This window comes from Squalius cephalus (genome assembly GCF_949319135.1).
Source record: "Squalius cephalus genome assembly, chromosome: 9".
NCBI classification, from domain to species: domain Eukaryota; kingdom Metazoa; phylum Chordata; class Actinopteri; order Cypriniformes; family Leuciscidae; genus Squalius; species Squalius cephalus.
Window position 1 is genome coordinate 27817083 of NC_137130.1, and position 24416 is coordinate 27841498.

Below are 24416 nucleotides of genomic sequence, written 5' to 3' on the forward strand. Positions count from 1 at the left end.
GGTAAGAAAAAATACCTAAACCAGTCATGGTATCAGCACAAGCACATTTAACCAGTCCTACGTCTCCAGCATGGGATTTAGGTGCCCTAACAAGGACGATTAAGATCACACTCTCTAGTGTCAGTCGCTAGTGCGCCTCTTGTGGCCTGGAGAAGTGAGTTTTACTCACGCAGCTCTTACTAGCTGGCCTCCGTTACACTGACCCCCCTAAACCTCACTCCTATCCGGGTCACGGCACCAAATGTAACCAGTCCTACTCGACCCGCTTTGAGCGGGATTAGAATCGGTGTCTCCAGCTTGGGACAGCAGTCTATAGCGTCACTTGCTAGTGCGACTCTTGAGACCAGAGAAGTGAGGTATATACAAATAATCAGGGATGACAGATGAGCACAAAAGTGTCTAAAACAAGAACTGACCTGAAGTGGTAGAGGTGTTGGTGGGAGTAGAAGCTCCTGCCTGGTTACGTGCATGAGCGGGAATTAGGATAGAGGCCAGGGATGGGTTACTGGACAGCTCTGAGTGAAGAGAAAAGAAAAAAATGATTTAAACATATCATCAACAAATGGCTTGGCTTGCTTCTGACAGAACATTTCTTCATAAAAGCAAATGCAAAATACTGCCTTACCTTGAGTTGTGAAGTTGAATAAGGACGGTTTCTCACGCCCGTTAGGAAGCTTGACGTTTGGATCCCGCAGTTCATCGAAGAAGGAATGAGCGCAGGCCTCTAGTGGGGTCAGTCGAGCGGTTGGTGTGTACTCCAACAGCCGGGAACATAATGCAATGGCTTCCGGGGGCGTGCGTGGCCGGAACACCTGCGGAGAAGTTTAAGAAGTTTAGTAAGAGAAGAAACCTATATGCAGAGATTAAAAACGATGGCCTCCTTTACATATTTTGGTATCAACAAACAGCAAGGGCCTCATTTATAAAATGTAAATATAATCTGACATGATCAAAAATTGAATGGATTTAATGCTGCCCTCATGACATGTGCTATCGGAATTATCGTAAATATGAGTTTCCTAGTTTAAAATTGGACATGAACGCCCTCTCTAGTCGTATTTACCACTGGGAAGCTCTGGGATGATTTTGATACCCAAGTTTCCGAGTTTTAAACATGGTAGAGGGGAGAACGGCTGTGACTGCAATTCTTTTCTAGTTTTGTCCACAGCAGCTACATTGCCTCATCTTGTCGTTAAAGTACTGCATATTTACATATATGAATAATCATTTAAAGCGCAGCGTATGTATTACACACAGCGAAAATAGCCTGGATTTGACCGAAATCCCAGAAATCTTGATAGTGCAGTTAATGTCAATGAATGGGACATTAAATGTCATTTCGGCTTTAATAAGATTTTCAGGCAAGAATAAACCTGGTGTTCTCCGTGATTCATGTTCTTTCAGACAACAAAGCACTTGAATGTGACAAGCTCGTAATCATAACTTCAGAAGTGGAAAGTAGGAACATTTCCGATAGCACATAAAGCCAGCATAATCTTGTCCATTAAAAAGGAGGAACAAATCTTGATTTGTTAAGCAGAAACTGTGTGATAACTGGAAAGCTTGCTTTCAAACCTTTTTTTGAATTAATAACTGCACATTATGAATGAATAACTTTTACATAAGCTTTATATTTCATTCCGTCTCACCGTAATTCTCATGGCATGCCTTTAGGAAGGTTTTTTTGTTCCTATGGACAGGGCCGGAGTGGGGCCACTTTTCAGCCCGGGAGTTTCAGGCCCAAGACCGGCCCACTTTTTCCATGGTGGAATTCCAAACTAGCACTTTTTCCAAATTGGATAAATGAAGCAACAGTTCAGCTCGTACTATTGTTTAGTTTACTAATACCATGGTTCAACAAATAATGTAAAGGTTAAATAATAATTCACTTAGACTTTATAAGAAGCAATTGCGACTTTATTTCACTCAGTTCTGACTTTATATCTTGCAATTCTGACTTTATAAGAAGCAATTGCGACTTTATTTCACACAATTCTGACTTTATATCTCGCAATTCTGACTTTATAACGCAATTGCGACTTTATATCATGCAATTCTGACTCTATATCTCGCAATTTTGACTTTATAACACGCAATTGCGACTTTATTTCAGGCAATTCTGACTTTATATCTCGCAATTCTGACTTTATAACACGCAATTGCGACTTTATTTCATGCAATTCGGACAATATCTCGCAATTCTGACTTTATAACACGCAATTGCGACTTTATTTCACGCAATTCTGACTTTATATCTCTCAATTCTGAGAATTAAAGTCAGAATTGCGAGATGTAAACTCGCAATTGTGAGATAAAAAGTCGCAATTATCTTTTAAAATGTTTTATTCTGTGGCGGAAACAAGCTTCCATACCTCCTGGCCTCTTCCTCCCATCCATCCTCCCTGACGCGTACCGTTACGGTAGGGCCGGCCCAGCTATCGGTAGGCGCCGGCGGTGCCGCGGTAGCCTACCTGAGAAAACGTTTTTGGAAAAGACGGACTATGGACCCAACCAACTCTATAGAGGGGAAGGGAATAACTCCCTCACATGGTACAACCCATGCAGAGGCTGCGCACTGCGGTGTAAGAATGCGGAACGTGTAATGTAACTAACGTGACAAATGTGGAAAAAAATAAAATAAAAATCCTTGACCGGCCCAAAAGTGAAGCGGCCCACCAGGAATTCTCCCGATTCTCCCGATTACCCACCCCGGGCCTGCCTATGGATGTTTTATGAATCATTAATAGGAAATTGAATCATCTATGAATCATTTAGGAAATGATCTTTTATTCACACTTAGGATGATTACACGCACATCTTTAGAAATGAGGCCCCAGGTTCCCATTGTGGCAACTTTCTATGTCACTGTATAGAGTGACATCATGTCCCATAATGGGGTTTTAAAGGAACTTTTTTACCCCTGGGTAATAAGGGTAAAATATTCAAATGCTTTTTGTTGGCAAGTCTTTAAGGGTTAGGGTTAGGGTTAGGCCTAACCGTTTCTGACAGAGAAATAGGAAGGTTTGAGTCACAGGCGTTTGGGCATATCCCGTGCAGAAGGTAAGACTGTCTTGAAGGGAGGGGTCTGATTGGAAGCAGGATAAGACTAAACACACCCTGCAGCTCAGTCATGTATTATACACAATGACCACCAGGGGGCATCTGAGAGATCCTGCCATTATACTTCATGTGGACTACAGTGTTGGGTAAATGGCCAGACACATTTAAACGTCATATCTGCATAATACTTTTCAAGTATAAAATGTTTTTTAAGCAATAACTTAACTGGGTCACACTTTAGATTAGGGTCCAATTCTCATTGTTAACTAACTATTAACTACGAATTGTGCCTCAATAAACTCCTAATTACTGCTAATTAATAGTTAGTAAGGTAGTTGTTAAGTTTAGGTATTGGGTAGGATTAAGGGATGTAGAATATGATCATGCAGAATAAGGCATTAATATGTGTTTAATAATTCCTAGTAATCTGCATGCTTATAAGCAACTAGTTAATAATGAGAATTGGACCCTAAAAGTGTTACCCTAAACTGACACTTAGTTTCTTTCTGACAAAATTGCTTTCTAATCATAGAAAAGAAAAGTAGCAAGACTCATTACCAGTTGAAACATGTCCATCCAGAACAGTTTAGCTGTCCTTCAACTGCAATTTTCAAATGACTCAGCAAGTTCAGTTTAATGTACATGCTAACAGTTTCAGTTGCAAGGCAAAATCTACAATACCGCTTAAAGGTTTGGGGTCAGTGAGATTTATTTTGTTGATGTTTTTGAAATTGAAAAGTCTCTTGGAAAGTCTCTTAAGCTATAAAATTATAGTAAATATTGTGAAGTGTTATTAGAATTAAAAATGACTGTTATCAATTTAAATATATATTTTAAAATGTAATTTATTCCTGTGTTGGCAAAGCTGAATTTTCTGCATCGATTCTCCTGTCTTCAGTGTCACATGATCCTTCAGAAATCATTCTGATATGATGATTTGATGCTCAAGAAACATTTTTAAAATCAGTTGTGCGGCCAAAAAAATTATAAATGAATAAAAAAGTATTAATTTCTTTAAAAAAAATTAAAAATCTAACTGACCCCAAACTTTGAACAGTATATATATCACAAGCACAATCTAAACCAAAAACAACGAACACATAGCAAACAACAATGAAGAGCAATGAAGTCAGTAAGCAATGTAGAGCAGATCTGGTGAGGTCATTCAATTCAAATGAACATGCGGATGTGTCATCACTGGCTGACAGTGGTTCTGCTCCAAAACCTAGTGAAATGCCATCCTAGACTAATGGCTAAATATGCAGCTGCCTTATTATAATACACAGAACATGAATACTGATTCAAATAGGCCTTTTATATCTTTATTTAATTTAGTATTGAATGAATTATAATTATATTGATACATAATGTATATATTTACATATTTATAATTTCTTTGCCAGCATCTTGGATTTTATTTTATTTTTTATCTTGACATAGTGCATTATGGAATTGCCTTCTCTCTTCTAAATCAAGCTATTCTACAAGACTGCATAATTATTCCGCCTACCTTCCTGAACAGGATTCTTTCATAGGCAGCTCACTAGAAATCGGAACAGTGCGACTGTAATGTCACTTGGCTAACCGTCACAACACAGCTCAGAAAGAGGACGACTGCAGTCAGACACAATCCTGACTGAAATTTTTTCATCCTCTTTAATCAACTAGTTGAGAAGTAGAGAGTCCAAGAACATTAAATGAAATAAAGTCGGCGAGTCCTGTGACGGGTGATGTGAATGAAATGGAGCCAGGATGATGAGTCGAGCTGAGGGCTGGAGGTGGAAGGCGGGTGTGCTAGAAGTAGTAAAACAGTTGACCTGTACCTGTTTACTCACCTTAGTCCATGGATGGGCCTTAATCTGGGGGAATTTGAACTCGGTGTAGTTTGGGTTCATTTCCCGTATCTGCTCACGTGTGGGAGTGCCAAGCACCTGTGACCACAAACACAGAGAAAGACCAGTCAAGATAATGTAATGGTGTTTCTTCAGCTATAGCCAACTTTATGTTCCGGAGGTTGGTTTTTATTAAAAAGGATTTCACCACTTTCTTTTTGTTATATGAAGTTCACATGACAAAGTCTTGAAAAAGTTTTACCAAGCCTTTCTTATTTTTGTTTGTTTTAGTTTTCAAATTAATTTTAGGAATAAAGTTTGTTTTACACTTTTGATATAAAAACGGCAACAGAATTTTCAAAGGATAAAAAATAATAATAAACTATTTCAATATTTATTTTGTGAAAGTTATTTTTTTATTACACATTTTCTATAAAATGATGTCTGTTCCACATCTGTATTACATGCAATTATCTGAACTGTAGTGTTTTTTGACTCACTTAAGTAGGACCCTTTAATTCACCCAAGAATGAAAAAATGATCATCATTTATTCACCCTCATGTCGTTCAAAACCCGTATGACTTTCATTCATCCTCGAAACACAAATGAAGATATTTTAAATGAAATCCGAGAGATTTCTGTCCCTCCATTGACCGTACGAGCCTCTACCACTTTGTCGCTTCCCAAAGAGAGATCATAAAGAGATCATAAAACTAATCCATATGAATCGAGTGGTTTAGTCCAAATTTTCTGAAAAGACTCGATCGCTTTATTTGATGAACAAATTGAATTTAGGCTTTTATTCACATAAACATTGATCAGTGAACATAAACAGAAGCTCAACCGTACTTGCTTGATGCGCGAGAACAAACCTCTTGCAGAAGCTCAAACGTGACGCGTAACAGGAGAATGAACCTCATTGGTTCTTGCTGAAGCTCAAACGTGCTGCGTAACACGAGAATGAACCTCATTGGTTCTTGCTGAAGCTCAAACATGCCACGTAACACGAGAATGAACCTCATTGGTTCTCACACGGCAAGTGAACATGCTTGAGCCACCGTTTATCAAATCTGATATGCGAGTTGAATAATGTTTATATGTGAATAAAAGCCTAAATTCAATCTGTTCATCATATAAAGCGATTGCTGCTCTTCAGAAAATTTAGACTAAACCATTCGATTCATTTGGATTAGTTTTATGATTTCTTCATAAACTTTTGGAAGCGTCAAAGTGTTGCATGAACTGTCAATTGAGTTTGACAGGTTTGGAATGACCTGAGGGTGAGTAAATGAAGTTTTCAGTTAACCCTTTAATCTTTATATATAATTTCATAATCACTTCTATTGTTTTTGAAATATGTTTAAAGTGTATTGCAGAATGTACCGACAAGCATTTATGGTAAACTAACATAGACCTCAATGTCACTTCTATTGAAACTTGTGTGGCATGTAATTAAATATATTTGTAATGAACACATTAACTAGAAAGAGTGTGAAAAGTTTTAAGAGTGTTTACCTTCTAAAAGCCCACAGGGCTAAACCTGCCTTTACTTGAAGAAACACCCATAAATCATCTTGTACATAACTAACCATCTAAACCATCTGTGCAACAGTCAGTTCATAGGTCTTGCCACAAACTCATGCAAACATAGAGATTAAATCAGACAGAAGTGCCGGCGTAGCGGCGCCAGTACCTTGATGATTTCCACCAGCTGATCTACTCCACTGTCGCCGGGGAAAATTGGTTGTCCTAGCAACAGTTCCGCCAGCACGCAGCCAGCTGACCACACATCTGCAGGGAAAGGGGGTCAGAGAGATGCTGAGAGTGAGGGAGGGACATTCTTATTAACCAGAGGTCAAGGACGCATAAAAAGCAGAACTGTGCAGAACACATCCTTTACACTACGAGCCTTCTGTTCTTCTATGTTCAATGCATGTCCACGTAAAACAAAAAAGCATAAAACAATGCTCAGAATATTGTGAGCTGACAAGAGATACGTAAGCTCCATATAAGGCCTATTATCTGCAAGAATGGTTGGTAACACTTTATTTCGATTGTCCACTTTAGAAATTCAACTAACTATACCTAACTTTGCAACTACATATCAACTACCAGTCATCAGAGTATTATTAGACGGTCTGCTTAATATCCGCTAACTCTTTATTTTGATGCCCCTAGCAGACTTTCTACTGACTATAAGTAATTGCATGTACTTATTCTACTAAACCTAAACCTAACAATCTACTAGTTTGCAAATAGTTAAATAGTTTAAATAGCTGCAACGTCACTTATAGTTAGCAGAATGTCTAAAGTGAACTATACAAATAAAGTGTAACTGATATGACTTTTCAATTTCCGATACAGTATTTAGAGATCAAGGTGGCCGCTATAATGTAATTTATAAAACTAACTGATCATAGATCAAATTTAATAAATAAATAAATAACAACTAAAAGTTTACACAATTATTGCTAAAATTGAACTAATCTGAAATCTGAAATTTCCAGGCAGTAGATTTTGTTCATACCAGACAACCTGGTATGATTATTGCTAGTCCCACAACAGTCAAACATCAATTAAATATTATAAACTGATACATCAGCGAATCCCCTTGTGAAAAAGAAGTGTGCTTAATTGTACTGAATGTGCACATGAAGTGTACTTCAAATCTGAAAAGAAAAAATAGTACTTGCACTTAATATATGAATAAAATAAAAGGCCACTTAATATAAATTAAAACTATAATACATTTGTATCTAATTGCAATTAACATGCAATTAAGAGTCCAAAAACATTACATTCAGTTCGCACTTAAGTATATTATTTCCGTAATAAGGAAATACTCTTATCATAGTACTCATAGAAATGTATGCCTACGTGTACTTCTTTGTCACAAGGGTCACTATTGGTATGAATTTGCGTATTTTTCATGATAAAAGGCATTAGTAGTTGATTGAAGCAGAAATGATTTGCATGGTAGATGTGGTTGTAGTATGATTACAGCTCATATACCTATGCTGGAGGTGTAGTCGGTTGCTCCAAAGATGAGTTCAGGGGCTCTGTAGTACCGTGAGCATATGTAGGAAACGTTGGGCTCTCCACGTACTAACTGCTTAGCACTGTGAACAAGAAGACATATTTTCACTGTAAATCTCTGATCCAGTACAGTCTCTGATCACACTCATCACAATTTTAATCGAGTATGTCTATATTTGTACGTAGCTTGTTAGCCGTAAAAATCGCCATTCAGTTTTTTGGGCCACTCCATGCATTTTCTCTGATTGGATATCTATCCGATTTGTTCAAACGGTTTCATTCACACTATTCACACATAAATGTGTCTCCACAAAACAAATATAATACTGATCTTTAATTCCCATGCTATATGCAAATTCAACAGAGTTCACGTCAACAAAAGCAACGGATACGATCTCCATTTATTTTATCATCAGCTAATTTCAAGTCTCGAAAGTGTTTCAGAGGGGATTTACACCTGGTCGGATAGCTATCCGATCAGTAAAAACATATAAATTGGCTAAATATGAATAGGCCCTTTATATGGAAAATTACTTTTGTGATTCACAGAAAAAAGAAAAAGAAAAATATTTGGAATAACATGAGGTCAAGCAAATGACAAAATGTTCACTTTTGAGTAACTCTAACCCCTAAAGGTGTTTGGACTAAAGTTTTCCTGTATTTTAGCTGAGCGCTATAGAGTCAAATGAAATCTAAAGATGTCTAAATGTTAAGTTGAGTTGTTAACATCTTTTCAGTCAACCCACGTAAGGCAAGTGAAAAATGGATACCCGAATATCACTTCACCTAAAACCTTCACTAGTATCCAAAAGCAGAAAATGTGGAAAGCAGGTTAAATGAAAAAAGCTGAAGTCAGCACAGATATCTCAGAGCATGGCGAGACCATCTGGAGGCCTCTGGCGAGGTGTAATATGGGATTATCAGGTTAAATGCAGTAAAGCGATGCTTTCAGTTCATAGATCCACTGGGGCCGGCACTGGACCTTTGAAAGGTAATCAGAAAGGGCACTGACTCCTATGAATTGGCTATCAAGAGATTACCAACTGACCTGCCAAAGTCACAGAGTTTAAGCACGGCTGTGTCTGGGTCCAGCAAAAGATTCTGGGGTTTTATGTCCCGATGGCAGATCCCAAAGGAATGGATGTAGGCCAGACTCCTGAAGAGCTGGTACATGTACAACTGCAGTGATGAAGACAAAGGAAATATACACAGGTCATTAGGTTAGAAAAGACGTCATAACAGGTCACAAATAATGCACACTAAAAATGTAGAATATAATTTTGCCTTCATGGCTTGAAATATCAAACGATTTAATGAAATGACCAAAGGTGAACATTTTCCAAATCCAAATGACTTTGTTTTTTCCCCCATGGAACTAAAAAGGTGAATGTTCGAACAATATCATGGCTGCTCTTTTCCATTTAATGAAAGTGAGAGGGGACAGGTGCTATCAATATCCAAAATGGCATAAAACCACCATAATGCCGTTTAAATATCATAAAAGAGGTCCATATGACCCTTCTGAAGTAATACAATAACTTTGTGTGATGCACACACTAATATATGGCAAATATGGCATCACTAACATCAGTGGTGGTCCTCCATTAGAACTTTGATGGAGGAAAAGATTATTAGAGAACTATTATTGTTATGCTCTTCACCAAGATTAATAGTCTTGACTTATAGGAATATAGTTCATGAGTCATATGGACTACTTTTATGGTTTGCTTTTTTGTCATTTTGGATCTTGAGAGACCCCAGCACCTTTCACATTATTTGGAAAAGAGTGGCCACAAAATTCTTCAAAAATTCCCCTTTTTAGTTTTATAAAAGAAAGTAACATGGGTTTAGAACAATATAATGCTAAAGAAACAATGACAGAATTTTCACTTTTTTCATTGAATGGTTTATTTAAAACAGTGGTTCTTAAACTTTTTTTTTTCTCTAAGACCCTCATTGTCCACAGCAATATTCAAATTCCCCATGACTTTCTCAATTTTTTGTAATTTACTGGATAAGTATTAAGGATAACACTTTTTTTTTTTACATATATTTTATTAAAAACAAATCTACCCGATAAAATAGTTTAGAGCTTGACGTAACTAAAAAAGTTAATTCTTTATATATATAAAAAAATGTCCATGGAGTTATAACTATATATTATATATTGTATCTATAATATAGATTTTATTAACCCTATAAAGCTTACTGTAACACATTTGATATGCAAATTTCCAAGGCCACTGCCAACATGATCAAAACTTTGCTGAAAAAACAAACTACTGTTCTTGGAAATGCCTTTTATCGTCTGATTGATACTTTTTAGCAAGTAAAAGGTATTTTTTAGTATAACTGTAAAAATGTCCCCCTTCAGGTCATGGCACACACTTTACAGATTTTTATCAACTAAACGCAAGAATAACTTTTATACTCTTAGTGATATTTCAAAATGAACATTTACTGGACTAAAGCAACTTAGATTTACCTGATTATCCGAACATCATTTAAAAAAAAGTTAAAATTGAGTACCAAACACATCAGGCTTTTGAGGAGCATTTATCTGTACATCTTTTACCATTGTACATATATACCATCAACCACACAAAATTGTATATTTTTGCTGAGTTTGGGCCTCTGAATAAATATGAGGTGTTTATTTACTCTTTGAGTATGATCTCCATATTCTCCTATGTCACACTATATGATCCATAAAAGCCTGATATGTCAAATATAATACAAAACATAAAATACATATGCAGAATTATATATGGAAGTTTCTTGGAAGTTTTGCTTTGGTTGATAACCACTGATTTAACATCTATGTGGAAGGTCTTCGCATATAATTGTATCTGTACATATTTGTATGTGTGTGTGTGTGTGTGTGTGTGTTTCACTCTTCATGTCACATCCTGCCAATAGCAGGAAGGATATAGCTCAGGACACAGCACAAAGCCATGATGATGTCATCACAGCAGTCAAGACACTGGTGACGCAAAACTGCACAGGAGGAGAGGGAAGAAATGCCAACACAAACTCGGCTGACCCGTAAACTAACCAGTGAGAAGGTTTTCACTCAGGATGTACAAATCATTCAGAGGACACACAATAGAAACCATTGGGAATGATCCGCACCTTGACATAAACCATGGGAAGGGTCTGCTTAGCGCGGCTGTAGTGTCTCGCCACTCTGTACACCGTCTCAGGGACGTAGTCCAGAACCAAATTCAGATACACCTCATCCTTCTGTGGGCAGAGAACAAGAAAGCAAATACTTTAAGTCACAGAGTTAAAAGTGTCAGGCTTAATAGCACATACATATATAACTTTAGTGAATCTATATATAAAGCAAGCTCGGTATGGAAGAGGATAATGACTCTGAGTCAAAGTCTACACTATAAATGTCCCATACGCCCCATCCCTCCATATATATCCATGATTGAACAGCCAGCTTACGAACTATAAAAAAAGCTGCCATGGAAACGACACAAAACAGCAGATTCTCTGGCATGATGTCATTGGGGACGTTGACTGCCATGCATTGTGTGGAACTGTGCCTGTAAGCGAGAGATAATTGTGCACACCATCTTTACATAACATAAATGCTCAGACACTGAAGTCATATCTTCCTGAAGAACTAAAGGAAAGGAAGAATCAATGGAGTGGCCTACAGGGCCACTCTGACCCTCATCTGATGTCACATCCTGTCTTTTATTCCCTTCTTCCTTCCTCCACAAGTTCAGTTGTGAGAGAGTCTATTTCTGCTGGACTTCACATGCCTGAGCTCATTTACTTTAGGCATGACCCAAAAGGTCACGAGTCAAACTGACATTGCATATTCCGCTAAACATGTGAAGATACTTAAATCTAAGAATGAGATGTACAAATATAAAAGACATAAAGATATAAAAGATTAATATATATATATATATATATATATATATATATATATATATATATATATATATATATATATATATATATATATATATATATATTGACAGCCTCAATTCCCATTAAAAAAAATAGCACTCCACATCAGAATTGGAAATTAACGGGGGCTTGGGGCAAAAATACCACCAAAACAAACAAAAATGTCCCCCAAATTCAAGATAAAGGGGCAAAAATTGCCTATCCACAATTAAACTAAATCTATTGTCGCAATTAAAATTAAATGTGAAATTGAATGAAAAGTGTTGACTGCCTCATTACATTTATATCTGGTCACGCTGCATCAGAGATTTCTTTTTACTCACTGTTTTTTTGCAGCCTTGAACATTACAACCAACCACATACGTATCTGTTGAGCATATGAATGCAATTTTATTTGACATAAACTACAACACAGATACATTTAAAGAGGCAATTCTAAAAATTGCCCTTATAAATATTCACCCTTAATTAAAAAGTTTATTTTTAGACCCTGCTCCGCACATTTTGTAATGTATCTTCTTTGGTGTTTCACAAGAGCAAGAAAGAAGGTTTGGATCAACATGAGGGTGAGTAAATGACTCTACTATTCCTAGAACTAAATCTTGATCAAATATTCACAACTAAATAAATAAATCTGGTTACAAGCAACAAACTATTTCTTCACAAAGAGAGAACACACAATAAATTGGTTAGAGCCACTATTTTTCACTAGCCAAGTTTTTTTTTTCTCCGTTTTGTCTCTGATTGATAAGTAGTCTCTAATAACTGATGTTTGATTTCCTAAAAAAAATGTGGGGGGAAAAACCAACCCCCTGACTGTGCTGTGCAGCTAAAATTAGTCCCAGCCATGACTCACTCTCCTCCCTCGCTACAGCAACACTTCCTCAATTACAGCCGATCGGAGAAGCTCTGAGGCGACTGAGATGCTCTCGCCAGATTATATAGCCATCTGATTGGCTGCTGCTCGGTGGTCACATGACTTTGTGAGCATGTGATTGGTTGATCTGTGGCTCACGGCACAGTATCCGACATCTCCCACAGGTAGAGACTCATCCATCCCCAGGCCTTGCTATTACGGTCTCTTTCACAATATGCACTAACTTAAGTGTGTTTATTCATGTGCCTTTGCACAACTAGTAAAAATCAAGACAAATTATAACTACATATATATGAAGTGTGTCTAGTGAAGCTCCAGATTGGATTGGAAAGCAGTGCTGCTCCAGTTATGATAAGGAAGTTCTTCAGGGATGAAAAGAAAATTGTTCTGGTTCTGAATCTGGCTCCACTTAGCGATTTTGGTTCCTTAACAATTTAAAGGGATAGTTCACCCCAATATGAAAATGTTCTCATCATTTACTCACCCTCATGCCATACCCGATGTATATGATTTTCTTCCTTCACATAAACATAAGCAAAGATTTTTAGGAAGATAACCCATCTCTGTGAGTTCATATGATGCAAGTGAATGGGTGCTGCTCGGTTCATGAGCGATCATGACAGTAATCCATAGTGGACGAATCAATGTCTTCGGAAGCGAAACGATAGGTGTGTGTAAAAAAACTACTAATATTTTTTACTTGTTTAACTATAAATCATTGCTTCCGGTCTGCCGTCATATGAGTGTTCACGAAAGGGTCCTTGTGATGTAAGTGTGTTGTGAAGCTCGCGCGAAAAGTGACGGTGCAACTTCACAATGCACTCATCAATGCACTTCATCACAACGTCCTTCTCATGAACACTTCTATGACAGTATGAAAGGATCAAAGCAGAGAAAGATTTGTTGTCTAACAATCTTTGTTTGTGTTTATCTGAAGAAAGAAGTCATATACATAGGAGATGGCATGAGGGTGAGGAAATGTTGATAGAACTTTAATGTTTCTTTCAGTACTTGAAAGCATTGCACACCCTCAATAGAGGGAATGCATTGACGTCACTTTCCCGCCGGACTATGACCCCCTCATCCGGACTGAGTGGCAAAAGAGCTGCTTCATGACTGGATTTAATAGAGGAAACTGCGAAAACGCGAGTAAAACAAACGATTATCAGTTTAAACTGAAGGTTGGACTCGATATAGTGTCCCTTACAACTTAATAAAGATACAGTGATCCATGGATATTGACATGCAGCAAGGAATCGTGTTTCCTGTGCCTGATTTCAGAAAGCAAATTTGCCTGTGAACGCTTCAAATAAATACAATACAGCTAGGTCTAAATCCACGTGATCACTTATATCAATGTTATATATATCATCAAAATCGTCCAGCCTTTAAGCTTGTATCGTTTTTTTTTTTTTGTCATGTATTTAACTGATGAGCTGTCAATACATTATATAACAACACAATATATAGGGTATGATTTTACCGCTCAATTCAGCATATTGACACAAAATGATATGCAAATCCACCTTTCGATGCCTGGAGTTCAGTTGTTTCAAAGAATTGCAGGGATGTCACGAAAATCACTTGGTTCTAATTCTGAATAAGTACTGGTTCTTGATTCCCAATCCCATTCCTCTTGTCATATACTTTTAAGTCTCATACACTACCGTTCTTAAGATTTTTAATGCTTTGAAAAAAGTATCTTACGCTCAACAAGGTTGCATTTATTTGAACAAAAAAAAGTAATATTGTGAAATATTATTTGAATTTTAAATAACTTTTTTCTATCCTTCCAGCAGTCATTGCTCTAGTTCACTGTCACATGATCAGAAATCATTCAAATATGCTAATTTGCTGCTCAAGCAACATTTCTTATCATTTCTTATAATCAATGTTGAAAACAGTTGTGCTTCTTAATATATTTTTGGGAAACCGTAATACATTTTTTTTTTTCAGGATTCTTTGATGAACAGAAAGATGCAAAAGAACAGCATTTATTCGAATTAGAATTATTGTGTAACATTATGTGTCTTTACTGTCACTTATGAATGTGTCCTTGCTGAATAAAAGTATTCATTTCTTTAAAAAAAAATAAAAGTCTTACTGACCCCAAGCTTTTGAAGAGTAGTGTAAGTGTGAGACAAGATACAAGATAGCTGCAGTGCATGAATAAATGAGTTTGTTTCACACAAATACAGAATACCATGCGACACAACCTAGAGCCACTTTCTCTACCACTCTCTCTCTCTTCCTATTTTCGTCTGAGTCGTCTATGTAGATGTATTTTTTGACTCATCTGTGCCGGTCTTGTGTGGCTCCCCTGTGAGGAAAAATCAGCGGGCACTAAGTATGGGAGAGAGAGGGATCATGGGTAACGGCTGGTGGTTGTCAAGACCCAGCAATCTCCTTGCGTGTCAGTATACAAGCACCTGTCTCTGTAGACTCATACAACATTCATAAATAGATGCTTTCAATATGTTCTGTTGGTTAAGTATTTGAACATGCTAACTCAACACTGAGACCACACACACAGACACATATTTCTCTGTTCCAAAACCTAGTGACCTACTATGTAGGCAGCATTTTAAAGCATCAAATGGACTCCAGACATTTAGACTGATCCTAAAGACACTGAGCATAATGATTTTTTTTTTCCTTTTGAGACAAAGAGACTGTCAAAAGACAATCCTTCAATGAATCTAATCAAACATATACCCAAGAGGGTACATAAAGTGAGAGAAATGCTGATTATAAATATAAATCATTAAATACTAAAAATTATGAAAATAATTAAATCTAATAAGAGACAGGCTATTTTACAGTACTGCATTGTTGTTATCTAAGCAAACATTGCTAACAGAAAACTATTGAAATCAATTGTTGCATGTAGAGTCACGAAGTGACAAAGAATGCCTTTGAAATGGATTCAAATCAAACCATCTGTTATATAAAGCAGCTGTCTTTACCCTCACATATTCTTCCTCAATGGAAAATATACAGTATATGTATAGGGTTTATTTTAGAAGTTTTTTTTTCTCTAGTACTTCATGTGGTAACACATGTGGCATATTCCTCATATTAAGCCACCAGAAAAAAAGGAAGAAAATAATACAGATTCAACAGCTCTATAGTATAAAAAATATTCACTTTAAATGTACTGTATTATTGAATAACACACTACAGTTAATATTATAATCAAGTACTTTGTGATTTAGTATGTTAGTCAACACATCAAAATAAGTGTACAACAAAAGTTTATTAAAACATAATGTACTTAAGAGTAAAACTTTTAATTTGACTATTACAAAGTGTACTTTTTAAAAGTTGCACTTTACAAAACAAATGCACATTAAATACAATTAAACTTTTTTTCACAAGGGAAAGACAGCTAAATAATACCATTGTCATAGGTCCAAAAATATAATATGAATAAAAAATAATGCAAAATACCCTGTCATCATTGCCGTAACTTGTGAGTGAAGTGGGACAGGAGTGTGTCAAAACTAAACCAATAAATTCATTTTAATTTATTTGAGTTTAATTTATCAACATAGAACTCATGTTTAATGTGATCGGTACACCCAATATGTACCATATTTAGTCCCGAGAGTCTTGAAGTCATTGAATAAATACATAGATCTGCATGTGTTGTTTATGTGTCCAAATGGGCTGGTGGTAGAATTTTCGTTCAGAGGTTAGGAGTGAAGTGTCGGGGTGAAGAAGGGATGCAGAAAATCTGTCGAGAAACATAGGTGAGTCGTCCATGTATACAGTATAGTCAGAACAGCACGGCCACTCACTATGTTTTGGAACAGAGCCTGTGGTTGTAGAGAGAGAGTCATTTAAAGGGGTCTGGGGTCAGGCTTCAGAGCAGAGTCTGCAGTGTGCAACAGCACTTCTACTAATCGTGCCACTTTTGCTGAAGTGGAAGTTGTTTGGAGGGAGAGCAGACCACGTCCAGACATGACGCCACCTCATCATTGTTGAACGTTCTCTTTTCAAGCCTGATTTTAATCTCTTTCTCTCTCTCCAAGCCTACGTCATCCACCTCTCTCTATCTTTGTGTTTTATCTCTCCATTAGATGCTCTGGGCTCTGATTGCATAGTGATTTATACTAGGCAAAAAACAGAGCAGCTGCTAAAATTACAGTAGAGAGAAGCTAACCAGTCTACTGGGCGGTATGATGGTGCACACCGTGCGACGGTAGAAATGTGTCACTGGTAGAGATTCTGCTAAACCATTTATGGCACTTGTTGAGTCAGACAGACATTTACAGTAACAGCTTTATTGATTATGGGGGCGATTTAGTTGTGATGTTCTAATAGGGTCTGGTGTAGGCGCTGTGTAAAGGCTTGTTCACACCAAGAACGATAAGTATAGAAATTTTAACTTTATTATAAGCACATGCTGCAATTATGTTGTCTGCCAATTTAAATGCTTGAGCTATTTAAAGTCGAGTGGATTCTGTTTGGCTGTCAATGTTTTTATTGTTCATCAGCTGGGAAAAAAAAATCATTCTGAAAGTGATATCAACGATATGTTCCACTTGACGTTGTCGTTATAGTTGTGGTGTGGACTTCGCTATTCTATGGAAGCTTGTTTCCACCACAGAATAAAATATAAAAAAGTTCATTGCAACTTGTTATCCTACTGTTCTGACTTTTTTATCATTCAATTATGAGTTTAGATCTCGCAATTCTGATATAAAGTCTCAATTGCGTATTATAAAGGTAGAACTGCATGATATAAAGTCAGATTTGCAAGATATGAACTTGCAATTGCGAGAAATAAACTAGCAATTCTTTTTTTCTCACAATTGGAAGTTTATATCTCGCAATTCTGCCTTTATAACATGCAATTGCGACTTTATATTACACAATTCTGACTTTTTTTTTTTTTTACAATTGCGAGAAATAAACTCTCAGTTGTGAGATAAAAAGTCTTCCATACTATCTCTTAGAGTGAGAATAATTTTTAAAACTTGATGACTATAATTATCATTATAGTTATCATCCTTGGTGCGAACAGGCCGGATGTTCACAGTTGCCAAGCACTGTCATAATATAAAAGAGAATGTCTGATCACAGGTGCTGGTGGTTATCATCAGCCAATGAAGAAAAAATTATATTCAAAATCTTCATCGCATTTACGTTTGTGGTGTGAAAGGGCCGTAAAGTTTACGACTCTCTGAAACTGCAGTAACATAGTCACACCTCCATCGTTTTGGTTCAATATAGGACTGATGTTAATGAGGTGGAGTAATAACTTCTACTGTTTAATCAATTCGAGACTGCAATTAATGTCATATTATTACAGTTCATTTTCACAAACAACAGAAAGCTGTTCAATCAGAATCAGTGAACTATCTTGGCAATGATGGAAAATGTTACCAAAGTTGGCTAATAATGCTTTTGGGAAATGCATCCCAGTTTAGTACAGCACAGAAATGACACACTTCACTTTGAGGCTCGGAAAAGAGCATTTTAACATAAAAATGATCTTGGACTAATGTTAAGGGTTTGTTCTCAGTGAACGAATGGACTGTTGCTGTATCACTACCGCCATTGTAAGGGTGGATTTCCTGCAGTGGTTGAGGCTGCAAGACTGCCGAATGACTAAAGAAACGTTGTCAGCAAGATGGTAGAAAACTGTAAATTTCTTGTCTATTACCACCCACTGCTACTTATACCAATGACAGAAATAAGCGAAGTTACAATAGCTAAATATGTGGGAGAGCGTTGCTATATAGAGTGACAATACTGTATTGCAATAAGTAGTACTTCAAAGTCAATACAAAATCAAAACTAGTTAGCACATTATTTGTAACTGAAAAGGTCTAATGACAAAATATGGTCGTGGTTACACTTAAAATAGTTACAAAATAGATGTATGAGATGATGATAACTTATATCATTAATTGTACCCAACATATATGTTAAATGTTACCTGAGAGAGAGAGAGAGAGAGAGAGAGAGAGAGAGAGAGAGAGAGAGAGAGAGAGAGAGAGAGAGAGAGAGACCCAAAGCCAAGAAGGGCCCGAGAATCAAAAAAGCCAGAGCAACAGTTACAATCGTGTTTTATCCTTTCCCTGACCATGTGACTTTAACCCAAATGTGAGACGTTCAAACTGACCAATCAGATAATTACAACTTGCCCCATTGTACTTAAGACAATTTATAGACCACCGAAGTACACACATCTTGGCCTTGATCACTATCAGCATGTCTGTGCCTTTAAACACTCCAAATTGTCCTTGGGGAAAGAGGGGGTGGAAAACAGTAAAGCAAATGTCTTTGTTCATTTCAAATATCTTGGATTATTTTCAATCCTACACAATGGACACGATTTTTCATCTGCATATCTTCCTTCCCCTTCAGCTCTTGTTCCAGTTACCTAGACTTTTTATCATTATTATTATTTTATGTACCTGTACTCCATGCACTCCCGGTCAGCCTTTACCCAGGTGCTCTGTGATTCTGGGTTACAGAGGGGTAGGGGCGTGCGTGTGGGTGTGTGAGCGGAAATCAGCCACAGACATATCGAAACCATGTTTCTCAGAGAAGAAAAAACAGTGGTCAGGCGTTTTTGCAAAGTCATGGTGTGTGGGCGAGAGGTCGAGAGGGTCTGTGCATATGATGTGTGAGATAATCGAGACCAAGAAAGACCGAGAGGTAGATATGTGGTTGGTGGTCAGACGATGTTGCAGTGTTGACAGTATTTATGTGTGTGTGAGTGTCTTAATATCTCAGTCAGAGAGTGTCAAGCTTGCGCACTGTATCTCTAGCAGATACACAGATAATCACACGGGAAGAAGTTCTCAGAGTCGATTTATCTCCGGTCAACATCTGGCCACCATTAGGGCTGAGCAAATATGGGCAGAACTCTTTACTGCCCTAGTACTTCAAAAAGCCTTTTAAAGGTATACATGTGAATTAAACGTGGCACAATGGCCTTCATCATCACAGTATGCTAATGCCTATCTAGTGCAAGGGATTCATCAATATGCTGATTGAGGACTGTTGGGACACTCCAGGCACAGGATGGTTCTGTCATTTGCACCTCACTGACAAGTCTGTACCATTTGCTTCACAGGACATACAGTACAGTAGATGCTTTCAACTACACACTGTTTATTTACTAGTGTGTTCTAATATGTAACTATGGCATGTTTGGTCTCATCTGACAGCTTATAAACTGAAATGAATGGTGGTGAACTTAAGAGATATTAAAGTATCCTAATGTACAATCTAGGTACTATTGGTTAAACATGCATTGAGGAGAATATGTTAATGTTCTTCTCCCACTCTTGATCTCCACCCATTTGCCTCATCTTTTGGTTTCCTGTCGGTCGGTTTCGGTGTTGGTATTCCACTCATGCTTAACAATGTTTGCTCAGGGTATAAGAAGGAAAGGTAACTGTTGATCTGAGAGAAAGGCTTTAACCCCGCCACTCCCGCACACCAGTGCGTAACCTCATACTACAAGAAAGGCTTTTACGGCCTCGTCTGCACAACACTGCGTTATTTGTTACAACTAAGTTTTCTATACAGTATGTTGTTCCATTCTACTGTCTGTATATTTAAACATGTAACTTAATAAATAACTTTGCCAGCTTTAAAGGCTTTGAGAATCTTTCCTTTTATCACTGATTATGATGAAAGCTAAAGTGATTATAACTTTTGTTATCTAAACGTTCAGGTTAAATCCTACGTTTTCCAATCAGTTCTAAGAAAGACCTTTACCTTCAAAGAATACGAGGTTAAAGAATAACAACAACTTTAATGGAGTCAGATTAATTTTATCGGAGTCAGATAAATATTTGAATTATACACGTCATCCTTCAACTGCCTTTTGTTCCGATTATTGGTTCAAAATAGCAGCGTAAGCTTCCAGCTTTACAACTCCATTAGAGATTAATATAAACACAGAGGCTTTTAGACAAGGGCTTGGCGATATAGTTTTAAAAAAATCTCTTAAAGGGGTGGTTAATTATGATTTCACTTTTCTAACTTTAGTTAGTGTGTAATGTTGCTGTTTGATCATAAACAACATCTGCAAATTTACAACGCTCAAAGTTCAAAGCAAATATTTGGAGATATTTGCTTTTAAAGAACTTGCTTTTTAAGGATTACAACAAATGGCTGGTAGGGACTACACGACATTCCTCACAGGTTATTGACATCACTAAACCTAAAATTTACATAAACCCGCCCTCGGGAACATGATTTATAGATTATCAAGACAGAATATGCTAATCAATGACTAGAAGATAACTACTCATAAGGTACATAAATTCATCAACAAACCATTCAGAAATGTTGTCTACGTTGTCACTTCCATCTTTGTCCGACTCCGGTTTGAACATAAAAGGCTAAAAGTTTTTGAAATTTCCAGTTCTTGTCTGTGTGAGGTAATCAAGCTGCTAACACACTCGAGCTCTCGAAACTCCGCCCTCTTTGACGGGAGCAGCAGCTCATTTGCATTTAAAGGGACACACACAAAAACTGTGCGTTTTTGCTCACCCTCAAAAAGTGACAATTTTAACATGCTATAAAAAATACCTGTGGGGTATTTTGAGCTAAAACTTCACATACACACTCTGGGTGGGGACATCAGAGATTTATTTTACATCTTGTGAAAAGGGCATTTTACCACCCCTTTAATATTTGTTTTAAACATTCTGGCCATATTTAGTCTATATAAAATTAACTTTCAAAAGTTTATGGTCAATAATTTGTTTTTTAAATGAAATATAAACTGCACAGCCAAATAAAAATCACCCTAAAATCATTGCGACACGATGCTACTTAATTTTATGTCGCAAGCTAAATCATTGCAAATACATTGTGAATATACATATTTACTATCTTGCCTAGTTCAGACATATGGCACTGAAAAGGGCAAAGCATAAAAACACACTGTGATGTAGCGTGAGATAACAGCATAAGATGAAGTGACACAAGAGAGGCACTTGCCTTATCTCCACTGGAGTAGAAGAAGTAACGCAGACGCACAATGTTGCAGTGGTCCAGTTTCCTCATGATCTGAAGCTCACGGTTCTGCAAAAAACACACACAAAAAAAACAATTTAATTAATGTTAATAATATTTTCAGCTGTGTAGTACTCGGCAACAGCAGAACTCTCAGCTCAGTTTAACAAGTTGATGTCACTTTTAATGCTTGTGATCCAGCGTAAATTATTTGGAAGATGAGTAGAAAGGCAGCCCAAGTTTAGGGAACATTATTTTAGTAAAAAAACAGTGTCTCTCCAATTGGTCATTAATTGATTGATTGATTGATTCATTGATTCATTCATTTATTCAGGAACTGCAACATTAAGTGTGTGTTCATACTTGGCAGGTATGATTCGATTAAAACGAACCCTGGTGTGATTGCTTTGTTAGTGCAGTTCATTTGAATAAGTGTGAACGCTGCCACCCAGACCTTGGTGCGCACCAAACAAGCGGACCGAGACCCACCTTCCGATTGGCTGAAATATGAGCGTAACATGGACATCAAGACATGTAAACTAACCAAAAACAGGATGTGATGTCACAAGATGCAACCTTAAAAAAGGGCAAAATGCTGAAGCATAGTTGATTCTCCTCGTCAAAGGAGCAAAATTGCCCGTTACAGTTTTTTATATATATATATATATATATATACAGTGCTAGTATGCATAAGTGAATACACCCATGCTAAAGTTGACTAAAAAGAGGAATAAAAAATCATATTTTGGAAATTGAACTTAATGCCTTCATTTAAAAAATTAGGAAAAATCCAACCTTTAAGGACACCAATTTTCTTTGTGAATGAATAATGTATCGTAAATAAATAAATGTTCTTCCTTAAAATACATGGTGCATAAGTGAGTACACCCCTATGTTAAATTCCCATAGAGGCAGGCAGATTTTTATTTTTAAGTATTTTTTTTATTTATTTTTTAGGATACTATGCATCCTGATAAAGTTCCCTTGGCCTTTGGAATTAAAATAGCCCCACATCATCACATAGCCTTCACCATACCTAGAGATTGGCATGGTTTTATTTCAGTTAGCCTAAAAGCTAGTTTGATTTGCATTGAGAGATGATCTTATGGAAAGTACCCCATGCCAATCTCTAGGTATGGTGAAGGCTATGTGATGATGTGGGGCTATTTTAATTCCAAAGGCCAAGGGAACTTTATCAGGATGCATAGTATCCTAAAAAATTTTTTTTAAAAATACTTAAAAATAAAAATCTGCCTGCCTCTATGGGAATTTAACATAGGGGTGTACTCACTTATGCACCATGTATTTTAAGGAAGAACATTTATTTATTTATGATACATTATTCATTCACAAAGAAAATTGGTGTCCTTAAAGGTTGGATTTTTCCTAATTTTTTAAATGAAGGCATTAAGTTCAATTTCCAAAATATGATTTTTTATTCCTCTTTTTAGTCAACTTTAGCATGGGTGTATTCACTTATGCATTGCACTGTATATATATATGCTTCATTTCAGCTGTAAATAGCAGGTATGGCAAAAGCTTGAATAAAATGAATCTGCAATAGTATTCTCAACAGAATTCCTCGCTTAGAGGACTTGGGTCAGTTTTTGACCCATATCTGACCAGAATAATAGATCAAAATAGAAGCTACTGAAATGGCCCGTAACCATGACAACCAGTGTCATCTGGCGGCATCCACAAGAGAAAATGGCTAAGCAACAATTTTATTTAAAGCACCACCCACATGCTGTGCGTCTGAGAGAGATGTTTCCTCTATTTAAAATGAAAGCAGCAGAAGATGATGGCAGGGCATTAAATATAGGAAGACTTCATTTCTAATACAACTTTAAGGCTTTTGAGGATTGTTTAGTCACGACAACAGAAACTTTGGAAATCAGAAGGGCTAGTACATTCAGTGTCTGTTTGACATCAGTGTTCAGTTCATTTGGTTGATGTGAAACGTTATTTTCAAAGTCCACTTGAAAATGTGGTCTGGATTAAAGTGGCCACTTCAGTATGATTCACAATCAGTATGAAAATAATCTGTACAAATTGTGAACCACTACATATGAACATTGTCTATATTGGAGTCTTCCAGTATAAATGCAGCCTAATAGATCTGCTCCTGTGTAGTATGTGATTAATATTTAGCAAACAACGATATTGACAAGAAAAATAGCCCTTAATCTAATTCATTTTAGTTCGTAATTACTTTGTTTACTTAATTGGGAAATATGTAAAAACATGTTCTAATTTAAGAGTGAACTCTATATTAATATTTACAGTTTTTAAGGTGTTTTTAATGGGATATTTATTTTTGCTGTAGTATCAGGAATTTATTGTTAATGTTTTTAAGGGGTGTAAAATCAAACTTGTGTTCATGTGTGTGTGTGTGTGTGTGTGTGTGTGTGTTTTGTGTGATTCTGTTAGCCTGTAACTCCATCAAACTCACAGAGTGGGTGGTAATTTGTGAACACACAAGTCACTGCCAACTCTGCATACAGTCACTCTCATCAGGCCGCTCCATTTACACACACAAGTTCACATCCGGCTTAAATCAACCAAATGATGACCTCTTTCACAAAGAACAATTCACGAGTTCACACTTACAAATAATCAGAGTAATAATAGAGTAAAAGAGTATGCGTATTTGGCATGCTGTCCGAGGAGAGCCTCCGAGCTCGGGATT

The 24416-nt window shown here is 36.8% G+C and overlaps 1 protein-coding gene across 2 annotated transcripts in view; it reads right to left on the bottom strand.

The window, feature by feature from the left end:
- Positions 1–24416, bottom strand: part of gsk3ba (glycogen synthase kinase 3 beta-a) — a 65298-nt gene that overhangs the window by 3415 nt on the left and 37467 nt on the right. Inside the window, exons 3-10 of one of the 2 annotated variants that reach the window (XM_079880893.1) lie at positions 21713–21796; positions 11062–11172; positions 8978–9108; positions 7906–8012; positions 6587–6684; positions 4884–4991; positions 626–812; positions 417–515 (exon numbers count right to left, since the gene is read on the bottom strand). In XM_079880893.1, coding sequence (XP_079737019.1) covers positions 417–515; positions 626–812; positions 4884–4991; positions 6587–6684; positions 7906–8012; positions 8978–9108; positions 11062–11172; positions 21713–21796 — 925 coding nt within the window. The remainder of the gene's footprint in view (positions 1–416; positions 516–625; positions 813–4883; positions 4992–6586; positions 6685–7905; positions 8013–8977; positions 9109–11061; positions 11173–21712; positions 21797–24416) is intronic. The other variant, XM_079880894.1, reaches the window with a different exon arrangement.